This window comes from Phoca vitulina, unplaced genomic scaffold, assembly GCF_004348235.1.
Source record: "Phoca vitulina isolate PV1807 unplaced genomic scaffold, GSC_HSeal_1.0 scaffold40, whole genome shotgun sequence".
Classification (NCBI taxonomy): Eukaryota; Metazoa; Chordata; class Mammalia; order Carnivora; family Phocidae; genus Phoca; species Phoca vitulina.
The window spans coordinates 19,478,583-19,495,266 of NW_022589743.1; the positions used below are offsets into that span (position 1 = coordinate 19,478,583).

At 37.4% G+C, this 16,684-nt stretch overlaps 1 protein-coding gene across 2 annotated transcripts in view; it reads right to left on the reverse strand.

Moving 5' to 3' along the window:
- SUZ12 (SUZ12 polycomb repressive complex 2 subunit) overlaps positions 1 to 15,832 on the reverse strand; it is a 44,281-nt gene extending 28,449 nt beyond the window's left edge. The window contains exons 1-4 of one of the 2 annotated variants that reach the window (XM_032428680.1): positions 15,335 to 15,832; positions 13,030 to 13,076; positions 12,878 to 12,942; positions 8,559 to 8,627 (exon numbers count right to left, since the gene is read on the reverse strand). In XM_032428680.1, the coding sequence (XP_032284571.1) occupies positions 8,559 to 8,627; positions 12,878 to 12,942; positions 13,030 to 13,076; positions 15,335 to 15,608 (455 nt within the window). In that variant the 5' untranslated portion in view covers positions 15,609 to 15,832. The remainder of the gene's footprint in view (positions 1 to 8,558; positions 8,628 to 12,877; positions 12,943 to 13,029; positions 13,077 to 15,334) is intronic. The other variant, XM_032428679.1, reaches the window with a different exon arrangement.
- Positions 15,833 to 16,684: the final 852 nt, after the last annotated feature.

Genomic DNA, 16,684 nt, shown 5'->3' on the forward strand with positions numbered 1-16,684 from the left:
ACATTCATAGGCTTTTGTAGTTCCTTTAAACTGCAAAAGAGAGCAATCAGTTAATTAGAAGCCATTCATAACTTTCTAGAACAGTTTTTGTCGTGTGATACAGACAGACACCAGATTATAAAGGACTAGACAGAACAGATGTTGGGGGAACGGAAGCAATACTGATTCCTTACTCAAAAAATGTACTAGTGTAAAAGGCAATAAGGTGACAATCTAGTCATTCTTATAATCAGGGAGAAAGAGTTATATAAAGACATTGAGGCAAGAGAGTTTTAAGGAGCAAGTAATGATTGAAAATAAGAACATATTATAAAGAAGTTAGCTTTGTAACTCTGCCCAGGATTCCTCTTGTTCTTAAAGAGGACAGTGATCCTTCAGAAGATGTGAGGATACCTCTATCTTCTTACCGAGGTAAGCCATGAAACTGTATGCTAATAAACTACAGGGTGGGGGGTCTCAAAGGCCATTTCCAGAACACTACTAAGAAAAGTATGCTAGGATAGCAGTAGAGGACAAAATGACTACGGAAGAGTAGAAATGGAAGGGTCCAAGCAGAGTTTTGAAAGCATAAATATGAGAGAAAATGAAGAATAACAACTATAACTTAAGTATCAACAAAATAAAAATGGTACACAATGGGATTCTTGAAAACAGGTAATTCATGTGTATTACTTTCTGACATGAATCAGATAATATTTTTAAAACACATAAGGAGTGGGAAGAGGAGGGCTGACCATAAAAGGGGCATGAGGAAATTTTTAGGAATCTTTATCTTGATAGTGGTGGTTGTTACCTATGTACAGCTGTCCAAATTCAGAACTATACACCAAAGAGACTGAATCTAACTGCATGTAATCACACCTCAAAAAAAGTACATTAAGGGGAGATACTGTAGAGGCCCAAAGGAATTTTTCAAGATGATGGAAACATTCTATATCTTGATTGTGGATATGTATTCTTAACTTGTATACATTTGTCAAAACTAACTATATACTTAAGGTGGGTGTATTTTACTGAATGTTAGTTATACCCAAAGCGGATTTTAAAAAGTATTATCTGCCATCTACAAGATCTATATGCCATTTTACTAAAAGATAACTAGCGTTCTCCTATAAAAATAGTTCCATAAATGTCACCTTACAAAGCAGAATTAGCAAAACTCCAAAACATAACTGAAGATAAAGGGGGATATTCTATAATTTCCACATGTTAGAAGACAATCCATTAGCCACAACCAAATCTATCCTATTCTTAATTGCTTGAGTTAAACCTACACACCAAGGCCAGGTTAATTTTCTTAAAAACCCATTCTGAATATATCATTCCTCTCTCCAAATTTTCCAATGAATCCCCAAATGCCAAATCTTTTGTCTAATTGCTGTCTGTAATATGGCACCCTTTTCTTTTTATCTCCACTAAAGCCCTATGTAGAAATAAACAGGTCAGAATGGTAAAACAAACAGAAAAATCCAAGTTTAAATTCTAGCTCCAGTTATTAGCTGTGACCTGATATCTATAAAACGAGGAAATGACCTAAGATTGTGAGGCTTACATAAAGTATCCATCAAAGTACTCGCTCCCTCTTCTACAATGGCCCCATTCCCAACCATCCCAGAGCTTAATGATCACAGCTTAATCTCAAGTACTTGTATTTACCACTTTTTTGTCACTTTTTTCACACACATACTACCTTTTGAGACAATCTTTTTATTACATCAGTGTCCCTCGCACCTAGCAGTGTCTTACAGAAAGGCACTCAACATACTTTTCAGAAGAATAGCAATGTCCTCCTAGAGTAAGATTTTTTTGTTTTTAAATTAAACTCTATGTCCAACATGGGGCTCAAACTCACGACCCAGAGATCAAGAGTCCCATGCTCTACCGATTGAGCCAGCCAGGTGCCTCTAGAGTAAGAGATTTTTAAGGCCAGGGATCATGACCCATTACATTGTAGTGCTTACAGTATTATTTACATTGTTTTTATAGAATATGTGGTTCTAAGTTCCAACTCTGAAATACCAGAAACATCTTGCATTGATCTACCCCAGAAAATATTTTAAATTAGTGCTACTCAACATATGGTCTGCAAACTGAGGTCACTAGGAAAACCTGTTACCATTCCACAAGGTTAAGAAACTGAGAGTAAGACATGAACACTTTTATAGAAATTTAACATTGCCATAACATCCTTCAAGTTTGTGATCAGTAAGTATATTTACAAAAACATCCATCTACGCAAGACTGAAAATTAAACACAAGTAGGTCTTTCACCACAGGTGGTTTGAGGTACAGTTTTAAATGGTACGTTTTAAGTTAAATAAGATAGGAAGCACATTCAACTATCATTCTAACATTGTTTCTTTAGGAAAAGGAACTCCAAATTTCAATTAACCAACTTAAAAAATAACTTTGTGAATGTGATTTGCTATGTACAATTTCCCCTCTAACTCCCCCTCCTGAAAGTAAACACTCTAATATACACCTAGAATAAAATATAACAATGAGGCCTAGTTTCTCTCTTCCGTAGATGCTTCATAAAAGAAAAAAGGGCAATTTTCTTTCCCTTCCTGATTTACCGTACCTCTTCCCTCTCTTGTGGCCGTATCCACATCTTAACTGTTAAACTAAATCAGAATGCAAGGCAAAGACACATGTAGGAATGGTCAGGCCTATTTGGTTTTAGGCTGCATGTGATCTAACTTAATCAGGATTAGATACCAGGATAAGGATTTGGTTCATCTTTGTGATATGTTCCCTATCCATATCTTCTGAGGAAGCAAGCAAAGGGACAACAGGAAACCAGGTGAGGAATTTGAAATTCTGAGGTAAGATTTCAAGCATAAACATCTAACAATTCTAAAGCTGTCTGCAGAATGAAATTAAATAAATTTAAATTCATAAGGAACTAACATTCTGAGATGACATTCATGTAGAAAACTCAAATTTTAAGAATAGCCAGATCTCACTGAAGGACCAAGATTTTATGCTGGAAAGAGACCAAAATTAGTGCCTCTAATTTGTACACATTAATCTAGTAGTGGCAGATGTAAGGCTTCATTTCTAGAGTTACTACCTCATAACAGGATGATAAGCTATTTGGCATCTACACTGTTAGAAGTTAGTTAACCAACTTCTCTTATACATGTATAAAACTGAGAAACTGGTGACTACATCAAGCCCATTATTCTGGGAATCCAGGGTCTCTTCTGAGGTTCAGACACAAGGATGGGAACACTTTGTAATGAGAAGATAAAGTTGAATGAGGGGAGGGAGTCCTTTACAAATAAATAAATCCCCTTCTAGAAGTACAGTAGACAAAACATAAAGGAATTATTGTTAACTCAAAGATTATACGAGGAGAAACATCTTAAAAATTTGTTCTTAAACACTTAGATTTTAAGAATCAGATATGCACTGAGCAACTGATAAGGCACTTTCAGGTTAAGTATGTAAAAAAAATCTATGGCCCAGGTTCTGAAAGAGGAACAACTAAAACTCAAACATGAAAAGATTCTGATTTAAAAATAACTTCAAAACTTGTAGCCAAGGGGCGCCTGGGTGGCTCAGTCGTTAAGCATCTGCCTTCAGCTCAGGTCATGATCCCAGCATCCTGGGATCGAGCCACCCGTCCCTGCTCAGCGGGAAGCCTGCTTCTCCCTCTCCTACTCCCCCTGCTTGTGTTCCCTCTCTCGCTGTGTCTGTCAAATAAATAAATAAAATCTTTAAAAAAAAAAAGAGAGAGAAAAGGGGGAAACACATCAGATCTTAATGGTGGAAAAGACATACAATTGAGCTAAGAAGCAGACTTAAGTTTTAAAAATGCAGCTAAATCTACAAAACAGAAGGGTAGGGAAATGCCATTAATTCAATATATCTATTTAAAGTATTTTATGGCTTTCTTGGGATAAAGACCAACATCCTTCAATAGCCTCCAAGGCTCTGCATTATCTGGCCATGGTCATCTGCTCTAGCCTTAGACACTCTCCTTACTCTTTCTAGTCAACTACTCTGGCCTCAAATGACATATCTGTAATATTCCCTTTATTTAGAATCACCTATCTGTTCACCCTTTCAGTCCCCATTTTACTCTTATATCCATCTTTCATATCTCAGCTCATTTTTTTAAGGAAGCCCTCCCTGACCATCAATCACTATTCCCAAATCCAACATCTCAAACAAGAGCTGGAACACCTGCTTCAAACATTCAGTTTCCCTGTATTTTTCTTTCCTAGCAATTATTTTACAGTTGTACATATTATACAATTATATCTTTTTCCTCCATAAAGGCAAGGTCTTCACCTGTTTTGCTTACCATTATATCCCCTAGGACTAGTATAGAGTTTTGGACCTGGTACACTAAGAAAACTAGAATCTCAAAAAAAAAAAAAAAAAATAGATCTAGACTCCTTTATACAAAAGATGCTTAGAAAAGAAAGATTACGAATTCAAAAGCTTAGGTGGTAACAAATAAGAAGTGATGAAATGCAATTTATGTTATCTACTAAAACACTGGCTTGAAATGTTCCTAGTGAAAGTTCTAGTTCCGGTATCTTTGGAGGGGATTTCTCTAGCTGCTAACAGAGGACCAGGAATGGATGATGATTAAGGGGAAGAGAGAGGAGACATTTTGCTTTTCATTTGACCCAAATACTTTTGCAAGCAACTCCAATTTGGAAATCCCTTCATGATACCTTTCAGCCAGTGGACATGCACTTAAGAAGTCAAAGGAGTTAGGACTACAGAATTCCAAAACTGGTAGTACTAATAGCACAAAAGACTCCTGGGATCCTGTAGGATAGAAAACTAAAGACTAGAGATTTATTCCAGTAAGCCATAGTACTTGGTCAAAACCCAAAATAAATTCAAAACCCACAATAAACTGGAGTGCCAGAAATAAGAACTGAAGAAGACAGACTATAAGGAATTATGTCAGACATTCTAAAAAGAAAATACACATATTTTAAATATACTCCATTACACCAAAAAAGCAAGGAGAAACAGCAGAAAAAACTTACAAGACTAAAGGTATAACCACTATGAATTTCTGAAATCTGCTAATTAGTATGGAGTTTTCAGAAGCCATTCTTCAAGAAAAGAAACAATTTTTTTTAAAAGATTTTATTTGTCAGAGAGAAAGGGAGAGCGAGGAAGAATAAGCAGGGGGTACGGCAGGCAGAGGGAGAAGCAGGCTCCCTGCTGAGCAAGGAGCCCGATGCAGGACTCAATCCCAGCACCCTGGGATCATGACCTGAGCCAAAGGCAGACACTTAACTGACTGAGCCACCCAGGCATCCCAAGAAAAGAAACAATCTTCAAGGATGGTAGGGTTTATTACTGAGGTAGGGTTACAAATGTCAAATATGGCCTATTGCCATGAGTTGACTGACATCTTCAAGAAGTAAAAACCATGAAATGTCCTTTTTTTTCTCCCTATCAACCACTTCCCCTAATATATTCTGCCAATATCTGTGACTAGTAAGCACAACCGTCTAGAATATAAAATAATAAAAGATCCTCAAACACCAACTTCATTTTGCACAGATAATGCTGGGAATTTGCTTTGGTTTATAACTTACTACAAATGACATATATAAGTCAGGCAGTTGATTGTTCTAACTTTGAGGTTGTAGTACTACAATATATGTGTATCTTGATATTCCCCCGAACTCTAGAGAATGAAATACATGGGGATTTGGGAGTAGAAATATTATAACTTTGGAAGTGCTAAAAGAACATGAGTTCCAATGGAAGACTCCCAGACTACCACTGTTGAACAAATCCAGGATCCAACTAAACTGATTAAGATCTGTCTGAGATGGTACAGAATAAAAAATATAAAGGGAAGACAGATACGTTTTTGTATATGATTTAATTTCTACTAATTAATGTCAGGGAAAAACAAAGATTAATTTTGTTCTCTTGTAAGAGAATTTGACCACAGATTTTACAAAGTTTTATAGTGCTGGCATGACATATCGGTGTCTAGGGAATTTCTTACAATGCTATGTGATATGTTTAATGGAACAACAGGATCATGCCTAATTTGAGATGAGAAATACATTGAAGTAATTTAATAATACCGAGCCTTGAGGGTAAACTTAAAACAAAGCAATATCCCAATTTAGTTTAGTGTCTCTGGGAGTGACACTGAAACATTCATAAAGATCTTGGGGGCGGGGGGGGGGGGATGCTGAATCACTTAGCACAGTAACTCAACACCTCTGGGGCCTAAAGTGCCTTGTTGGGTATTAAGGTCCAACATAGTTAGGTCTGTCATTTATTTATTTTTTAAGATTTATTCATTTATTTGACAGAGACAGAGAAAGCAAGCGCACAAGGAGGGGGAGCAGCAGAGGGAAAAGCAGGCTCCCCGCTGAGCAGGGACCCCCCCGAGCGGGACTCAATCCCAGGACTCTGGGATCATGACCTAAGCCGAAGGCAGCCGCCCAACCAACTGAGCCATTCAGGTGCTCCCTAGGTCTGTTATTTAAAAAATAAATAAATAAAAATAAGGGAGAGAGCAAGAGAGAGGGAGACGGAGATCGATCAGTCTTGGGGGGTTGAAATAGCCAATTCACTAGTCCCACCTGGATCCTAAAGATTGAAAAAGTTGTTTTTCAAAATTACAGGAAGGAATTCTTGCAACCCTCTGATGCTTCTGTGAGTGAGTTAAAAACACCTCTGTTACAGTACTGGCCTAGCTGTTGAACCCACTGGGTCAAAAGGAACAAAATTATTGGGTGAGTGATTATTCAGAAACAACTGACTAGTATTACCTATCTCCCTCACAACACACATTCTAAGGGAAGCTCTGTAGTATTTGTCAAAGCCAATGTCACAATGAGATAGTAGTAGGTTTAGCAGTGATAAAGATAGAACCTTGATGAGAAAGATAAAGAAAAGGGTCAAGTTTTCTTCTTGGTTCATTCTTCCTTCCCATACAAACCCTGAAAGACCTGGAGGGCAAACTATTAAAATGTTCAGGAAAGAACCAGGAAAGCTCAAAGACGAGGTTCTGACTACAGCTTATACTTTTAAGTGAAAAAGGCCCTGAGGATCCCAAGAGCTCTGTCTAGGGTAGGTGACCAGACAAGGATCTGGAATAGAAATTCAAGCAACAGAGTTTATATGTACTGAGAATATTCTCAGTCCTATTTTATGAGGTACTCCTTGGGCAGTAATAGACAGATTAGGTAAAGATTTGGGATCTCAGCTTCTAGAATGGACTATCACAGTTTATTCACAAGTCAAGATTGCCTAGATTTGGAAATATAAATTATAGTTCAGTCCTACAAAAGTGTAAGACATATAATTAAAAACGTGATTTTACAATTCAAGTAACAAAATAACCTAATTCAAAAGCCAAACTTAAAATATAAGCAACTGGAAAAATGACATCCTATACCAGTTACTAAAATGAGAAATCATAAATGAAGTATCGGGCGCCTGGGTGGCTCAGTCGTTAAGCGTCTGCCTTCAGCTCAGGTCATGATCCCAGGGTCCTGGGATCAAGCCCCACATCGGGCTCCCTGCTCAGCAGGAGCCTGCTTCTCCCTCTCCCACTCCCCCTGCTTGTGTTCCCTCTCTCGCTGTGTCTCTCTCTGTCAAATAAATAAAATTAAAAAAAAAAAAAAGAGCCACTATTTAAAAAATAATAATAATAATAAATGAAGTATCATTAAGTCAGTGTATCTTATCTAAATCGATAAGGTACGATTTAAAATTTCAAGAAACAATCTATTGTGGCAATTTTACCAGCTTCATTTTTAAAAAATCTAACATTTTTAGTTTTGTATTCTCCCTGAAAGTAGTCAATGAATAAACAACTACCACCCAAGTTCCTGTGTCTCTTTAGAATGATACTCAACTTTCTTTAGTTTACATATCAAAGAAAAAAATGGAAGCACACTGTCTAGCTTAGGCAAATATTAGGCTAGTCAGAATTTTTAGGGATTAGTTCTAGGTATTACATTTGAAAACATACAATAAATAGATTCTGTCCAAAGGGTTAAGTTTCTGAAACTCTTATGTGATAAACATATTTCAAATATAAAGTTAGGAATACTTTGATTGAAAGGTGTAAATATGGGGAAGGACAAGATGGAAAGAGAGCCTCTTTCAGATTTGAAGACGATAATTTAGGAGAAATGTGATGTTCTGAAGCACCTAGCATACCATCCAGTATAGAGTAAGTATACCATAAATATGAATCTCCATCCCTCCTTATGTGAGGTAGTAGGATTAATATCAACTGCAGAAGTTACAGAAACTTTGAGTCAAAACCCAAGAAACTGGTAAATTAACAATAGTGAACAAAACTGCCTTAGAAAACAGCGAGTCCCCAGACTGGAGGTATTCAAGATGAGGCTTAAAAGTTCTCTGCCACGAATGCTACAGAATTAGCCATTCCTGATTTACATACAAGTTTGGACCAACTGACCTCTAAGGTTTCTTCTAACTCCTTACAATATTGGGGTGATCACTAGAGAAATGATCACTATAATTTCTTCTTCTTTCCTCAAGTATGTCACTTAATGTAAACTGATAGGTTATCTTACCTATGAGATTCTTGCTCTCCTTTCATTTTCTCTACTTTTGATAACATATCATCAACTTTAAATGTTTTCCTGAAAGAAACAGATAAACAAAATAATCACTTCTAAACTGGAAAAAAAAAAAAAAAAACAGATTACACTTTATTGTCACTATAATAGGCAAGTTGGAAATCTGATTTTGATTATTTTTAATAAGATAAATTGTGGATGGTTAGCCATAACAATGAATACTATATTGAAACAGTGTATGTTATATACAACAGACAACCCTTCAAGTCCCATCTCAAATGCTACCTTTTCCATGAAACCTTTTGTAATTATTCCCAAACCAGAGTGATTTCCCCTTACCTATGACACTTGGCTTATATTTATTTTGACATTTAGTCTCATAAATGTGAACTTGCATAAATATTTTATCTTTTCTCCTAGACTATAAGCTCCTGAAGGGCAGAGATTGTTTTTCTTCAAGGAAAGCTACATCATGGTACCTTACATTTGAAAGGTATTCAAGCATCTGTTGGACTGAACCAAACAAATGCAAATCATGTATTTTGAAACATTCATCTACTTCTATTAAGTAACCTGACAAATATGTGGTTGTACTATTACATAAAAATAAATACTTTATAAAAAATACCTGAAGTTAAGAAAACATCCTCAAAGATTATTAGCGATGGCTAAAGTTAAATGATATGTCATATTAAGGAGATGGTTATCAACCACCATGGAAAAATTTTGGAAGTTTAGGGGACATGCCCATCAAATCATAATAAAATTATTAGCTTTTAACTTTAGAAGTTTAAGAGAAAAAAAGTACTTTTTCCACAAAATAGAAACTTAAGAATAACCCCCACACACTCCCAAGCAATTTAAGAATGAATGGACTCTAAAACAAGCCTTATCTTAGTTCTTAAGGTGGTCTATTATTTTTGTCCTATAGACAGAAGCTAAAAATCTAGACCCACATATGTTAACTGGAAATGAATATTTCTTTTTATACTCATATATTTTCTTAAAACTTAAGACATGAAAAACTTAATGTATTCCACATAAATTACTTTGTAAAGCTTGAATTCATACACTAGAAATTACTAATACGCTCATTCCTCAAAAACAGCTATTGTACTCAACTACTATAAAAACTATCAGTAGAGAAATGTTAATGTAAATATATTACAGTAAAATACTAATAAGGAAGAACAGAACTGATGCAATCTATAGTTCAGGTGAAAAAACAGCCTCCATTAACAAAAGATCTTTTAAAAAAAAACTTCTCTCTTTACCTTTAGAGTTACTGAAAACTTCAATATTAATGTTTCATCCAATAGAGCATAAAAGGAAGTACTTTAGGAAGGATGGCAATACATTTTCAATCTCCACAGATAAGAGAGAAGAAAGAAGAAAAATGTAGGATTATTTTAGGCTAGTTACAAAGAACTTTCCAGTATAAATACCGAAATGTACTACTAAGGAAGGTTGTAAAGTTACTGGAAGCTTTTAAGAATAGTAAGTTTATCTTTATGCAATGATTAAGAAGAAATCCTGTCTGTAGAAAGAAAAGTTAAGACTGTAAGTCACAAGGTTCATTTCTTCCAACATTATGGAGGTGTGCATAGGAGAAGTGCATAGGAAAGTTGAATATTAACAACCATGTGAAATAGGTAAGATCATAAAGGCAATCCAGCCTTCCTTAGGAAAAAAACAAAACAAACCACATAAGCAACTATATGAAAGCAGCCTCACTCCCAGCACCAAGTATGTCTGTTCTTTAGAAAGGTACTGCTACAGTAGCTCAGATTTAACAAGGGAAATAGTTATCAAAAGATCACCAAAAAGGAGAATATTTTTAAAATTCAAGAAATTCTAGGAAACTTTCTTAGGAGGATCCAGAAACAACTTACATGAAATCTAGTAAAATGGATTTAATAAAAGAAGCCCTTCTCCTCACAAATATTTCTACTGAATGAGTGTTGTGTTAGTCTATAGAATTTGAATATCTCTATGAAGTGAAACTAAAGTACAAGGTGAGTTTAACAAACACCAGAATTAATATCACAACTGAGTGTATGATTTCAAAGGGAATGATATATTTATTCCAACAATGGATATTATGCTGTTATAATAGTAAAAAAAAGAGTTCCAAAAACATTGAGCAAAAGGATAGTGTTAAAAGCAATTTTATAAAAGGAGTCCCACAAACATGTTTAACAAAGACCACAATCACTAGGCTAAATTCACCACCTTCTAAAGTCACCAACTACTTTGAAAAGAACAGCACTCATTTGAGGATATAAGCTGTATTAATTTGTTAAAAATTAGTTTTAATGTCTTTTATAAACTAGGCATATAACAAAAGCATTAAGTGATTCCTAATGCATTTCTGCATGGAAATAAACTATGGGATTTATATGTTTCTTGCCTGGTAAACTGCTGCAAAACTCCCCCAAAAGACAATTTTTTGCCTGAAGAGCAATAAATTAGAAGTAACTTCTTCTACCAAGCTTTTAAAAGTATCTCCACCTATTAGCAGACAACAGAAACGTATCCCACAATGAGACAAACAGTCCAATAAACAAACATGACAAGAAAATAATGAACTTAAGATTTTAAACATATTTTTTTATCTATTTATGGATTAACTCATTATTTTGAAAAAAACTTAATCACTTTAATCACTTAAAAAAAAATGGTTAAGTAACCTCTACACCCACATGGCCCTCAATCTTATAACCCCGAGATCAAGAGTCTCGTGCTCTACCGACAGCCAGCCAGGCACCCCCAAAAAACTTAATCACTTTTAAATTAAAATCAGGCAGCATTCTAAATGACAACTCAAATGATCTTCCATATTAAAAATACTAGAGAAAAAAGTTAACTACTACTTAATAAAAATCTCCTAGTTTTATAGAATAAATCAGCACACTACAGACCATAGGCCAAATCCCGCCTACTGCCTGTACCCAGACCACAAGCTAAGAATGATTTTTATGGATAAATATTTGCGACTGATTTGATATAGAACACTAACTCTAAACCCCAATTAAGGTAAATGTCATCTCTTCCCACCCCACAAAAATAAAAGTCTCACACTTCTCACTAGTAGGCATATTCTACAAAACACTATACTCAATTATTATATTTTAAATTTCATCAATAAAAAATTTGTGGACATTTGTTTTCTCTCTTTTTGTGTAAGTATCTACCTACAATCTCACTAGTAATCTTAATTCTGCCTCCTGGACCACAAAGCCTAAAATATTTACTATCTGGTCCTTCACAGAAAAAGTCTGTTGAACCCTGGCATAGATCAAATAATGGCACAGACAGGCAAAGAACTGACAAATTTAATTCTGTTGCCTAATCCAACACCTTCTTCCTAGTTATTTAGGCTCTTGGCAAGCTTCACCTATTAAATGTAATGCACACAAGCACACAATCGCTCACATACTCTCTCTGTTCAGAAAGATTACTAGAAGACAAACAGTTTTAACATTTCAATCCTTCAAAGTACACCTACGTATATCTACAAAGCTAAACCAAGTCTTGCTATAAAGAAACATGATGCTTACTTAGTAATCAGTAGGAGCCTCCAAAGGAGTTTGGTTTCAAAGTCTATTGGATGGCTTAATGGTTTTAGTGAGTCAATACTAACAATACCAAATGCTTAATACGAGTTCTCTCCTTTAAACTTAAAATTGTTCATTTGATATACTCAATAATCTTGCATGTAGGATAAGAAACTAGCATTCCATAATTACATATGGTTAAATATTACATGTTTTAAACAAAAATAAGCTCTGACTGACAAGTCCAAACTCCACTTGAAGACTAGATAATTAAGACTTCTTGTTTTTTAAGGACATTCAATCTACGGACTTCAAAAATATTTCCTCTTCTAGAAAGACCACCACTAAAGATATAAAACAACACTTTCTGAACCTATCATTATGGAAGCAAATTCTTTATTGTTAGAACATATAAGAAATATTTAAAAATTAACCTAAATTTATGTATTGAAGACAGTTCCCCGAGCCCTTTAATATTTAAATCCTCAGCTTCTACCAAACTTGAAAATACTCATAGCACAAAGTAAAAATATTATTCAGTAAAATTACTTCACTCCACTACTACATCATTTCTACTAGGAAAAAAAATTGGTAATAAACTGGGATTTATAAAAATGATACTATTAAAACACCTGGCAACCAATTCAACCAGTCACTTTTTCACCTCAGTTTTCATATTTAATCTTTAATTAGAAATAGTACTTTAAAACTTTAACATTGTTTGATCAACTCAAAATTAAGATTCATAAGATGTACCTTTTGATGTTTGTTCTGGAGTTTCGATGAGACATGTAAGTAAGAGTCCTGTGCAAAAATATTGGCTATAAAAAAAGTTTTAAAAATATTAAAATTAAATAGGTAATATTCTAAGAAAAAAATAATATTCACTAATTTTATCGACTACTTACAGCTATAAGATTTCGAGTTCGAAGAAATCTATAGATCTGCGTTGGTTCTAGGTAACAGGAAACAAAAGGATTACTTAAGTTCTCAAGAAAATAACCAGTCCAGCCAGTATTATAACCAACGTAAACCAATCACCTATATGAAAATCATGTACCGAATATTGACATCAAGAAAATTAGCATGCACAGTAACATCAAAAGACATTCAGTCTATGGCATATATTCACAAAACTCATCTACATTTATTTTAAATTTAAGGTTCTCTACAATCTTGTGCTTAAGTTTTGCATTTCTAAGGTAGCTACTTTTTAAACTAGTCTGTATGCAGAACTGAAGAATAATTACACTGATTTAATTTCGCTAATTTAAACTATAACCCATCTCCTCCCCAAAAAGTAGCTGAAATGAGGTAGCTGCATTCAGCAAAAGAACTTATTGATGCTAAATAACAAAATAAAATTTTCACTTTTTAACTGGTCTTTTAAAAAATTTGTAGTAAGCCAAAACAGAGTAAAACGGTTTCTTAGATGTCCTAATGCAGATATGAAAGTCAGTCAATACTTAAAGAAATGAAACACAAACTATAGCTAAAATTTCCAATGAATACTTAGTTTTAATTGAAGCTTTTATCTATTTTGTTCAATGTAAATATTATCCCAATATGTAATACTACTTCAACACATATTTTTAAATTAATCAACAGATTTCTAGGCTTTTTAATGCTCTTTAGTTAAAATTCATTTGCCTTTATAGATAAAAAATATATTTTATATACAAACAATACCAGTTCCCTTAATGATTTAGTATCACATTTCTTTAAAGGAGTATCAAAATGAACTAAAGAAAACTGACTATATCAATAAAAATATCAAAGCATTTTAACTTCTCAGAAATTAAAATCAATATTAGAGAAGAATCAAGTTGTTTTGTGATAAAATCTAGCACTTAATGACAGTTTACTCCTACAAGGTATACTCATCAGAAAGCAAAATAGCTTCAAAATAGCTTAAACTTTCTTGGCAGATTTGTCTTCTCATAACATTTAGAAAGAAATGTTTAAATTTCCACTTAATCTTCAGTTAGTTTAGTTTTAATGTCAAATAAACGAAAAGGAGAGGAGATAATTTAGAAGGGGTACAAACATGTATGTTTATTGTCATCACTGCCCTTCAGTTCTCCACCATTTTTCCAATTTAAAGCACTCCAGATTTTTCAAAGTAGATTAACCAAAAGTAAGACTGTGAATCTCTCTCAAGCAGGTTCAATATTCGTTTCAATAAAAACTGAAATTCCAATTAGAATTTCATGAAGCACTAATCAGAGAATGAAAGAAGGGTATTAAACAATGTAATACGTCTTTTCAAGCACAGCTGATACCATGCCTTTAACATATGCCACGGTAAAATTGTAAATAAAGACATGAGGCGGTAAAGCCGAGTTCATTCAAGTTTCTGTTATTTAGCCATTAGTGATCATCCAAATTATAAAATGTACACAAAAGCAAAAATGAAAACAATCACGATATAATACTCTTTAAAGGACAGTTGAGATTATTTACAGTCATGATATTTTTAATAAATTCTATTGTTTGTTTCCAGACACCTTGCCTTCCTCTCCAAATCAAGTCATAGTTTTGCCCCTTAAGACCTTAAAAGCCGAAGCTGACATAAGAAAATGTTCTGGAATTAAGACGGGCAAAATTCCGAGGTCATCTCAAGATAAGATACTTAAGCACTATCTGACTCAGTTTACGTACCCATGGAATGGGTGGATAGATCTGAAAGGTTTAAAGCATTAAAAGGTGCCATGTTAACATGCAGCACCAAGTTAGTGCGAAAGCATTTCAGGCAAATGACAATTTGGTCGATTTTACTGCACTCATCTCTTCACAGGCTTAATTTTGCTCCTCAAAACCTACAACCGAAACCCTTGTACTTCTAGAGTAAGAAAAGACATCAAAGCAAGCAAAAACTAGTCTTGGGATCTGACTGCATCCTCAGTCCAACTGTAACCTCCTCATCTAAAAGCCTGCTCTTAACGTGGGGCCCCACTGCCCAGCCTCTCGTGTAAATCTTCAGGGAGTCAAGAACCTCACCTGCACCCCCAGTTCCACCTCCCCAAAGGCCCTACCTAGACTTCGGGCCCCCTGGACCGTAATCCCTAAAGTGGGAACAGCCCCCTCAATTTCTCCCTCCACTCCCAAATCAAGTCGAGTCCCGGCGAGGAAGAGGGGCCCAGCACGAGTGTCCCGGCCCCCTAATGCTGCAAGAGGGGGTATTCCTGCTCTCAAAGCCTCAAACACACTCACTCTCAAAGGCCTGGAGGAAAAGCTCGTGGTCAGCCTGGACGTGCTCCATTTTCGGCTTCTTCACCGGTAACACCGCGGCCCCCGCCGCTGCCACCGCGGAGGAGGAGGAGGAGGCCGAGTAACTGCCGCCGCCTCCACAGCCCCCGCCGCCGGATTTGCCGCCCGACGCCGTCGCCGCCGCAACCGCCGCCGAACCCCCGAAGCCGCCTCCCCCGGACCCCGCGCTGGGCCCCGAGCCGCCCCCTCCCCCACCGCCGTGCTTCTGAGGCGCCATCGCGGTTCCTGCCTCCTCCCCCCGCCAGCTACCCGCCGGGCGGCCCCGGAGAGTAAGCGCCTGCAATACCAACCGCTCGCCCCAGCAGGCTCCGGCGGACCGAGGGGGGAAGGAGGAGAGAGGGGAGGAGAGGGGAAGGGAAGGGAGGAGGAGAGGAGGGAAGGAGGGAGGAAAAAAAAAGTGTCTCCTCCTGAGAGCCCCGCTCCGCTCCGGAGGCCGCTCACCCTAGCCTGGCCTCGCTCCGCCCACTTCCCCCGCCCGGCGTCCTGATTGGCCGGCGGGAGCGCGCGCCGCCCGGCAGCCCAGCCCGTTGGCCCGCGGATTCTCCCGTCAGTCACGCGGAGGCGCTTCTCTCGGAGGCGCGGCTTGGTTGGCCCGTGCGCGCCGCCGATCGCGAGCCCGGCCGCCTCTTTGAACTGAATTCGCGGGAAAATTAGGGGTCGGAGCGGCCTTCCTGCTGGCCCCGGTGCATTGTGGGGAGAGAGGGACCCGGCGAGCGGCTTAGGGAGCCGTTTCTCGCCTTCTGAGCGTTGTCAGTCACCGCCCCCAGGGGGGTACAAGACCCCTGAAGAGAGGCGGGCCTCTGAGGAACTGGGGGTGCGGGGCCTGTTAAATGAACTGAGATCCATTACGGATCTTCGAGTCTCTAACTTAGCAGGAAGGGGCCTGACTGGGAGTTGGGTGGGTCGTTTCTCGGTAGAGGAACTCCCGAGGCGGGGATCGCGTCCCCTGTCCCCTCGCCACCACGTGCCCCAGCCACCCCTGGCCGAATCCCACCCCGCAAAGCCCTTGAGAGGATGGGGGCTTTCCGGGGGCTGCGGCTGCCGCTGTCGGACGCGACCGGGCTCCACCAAAGGGAGCGGTTTATATGTAACAGGAATCACCTATAAAATGAGGAAAACTATTTTTGGTGGGTGATGTGAAGCTTCAGGATCGTTAACTGAGAAAGTCGTGTCTTCTCAACATGCTGGAAGCAAAACCTACATACTTGATCCCCCCTCAGCCCGCCAGGCACCATAGGAGTGGTCAGAGGGGTAAACTGAACGATTTCTTAGAAGTACGTACAACCTTGAGAA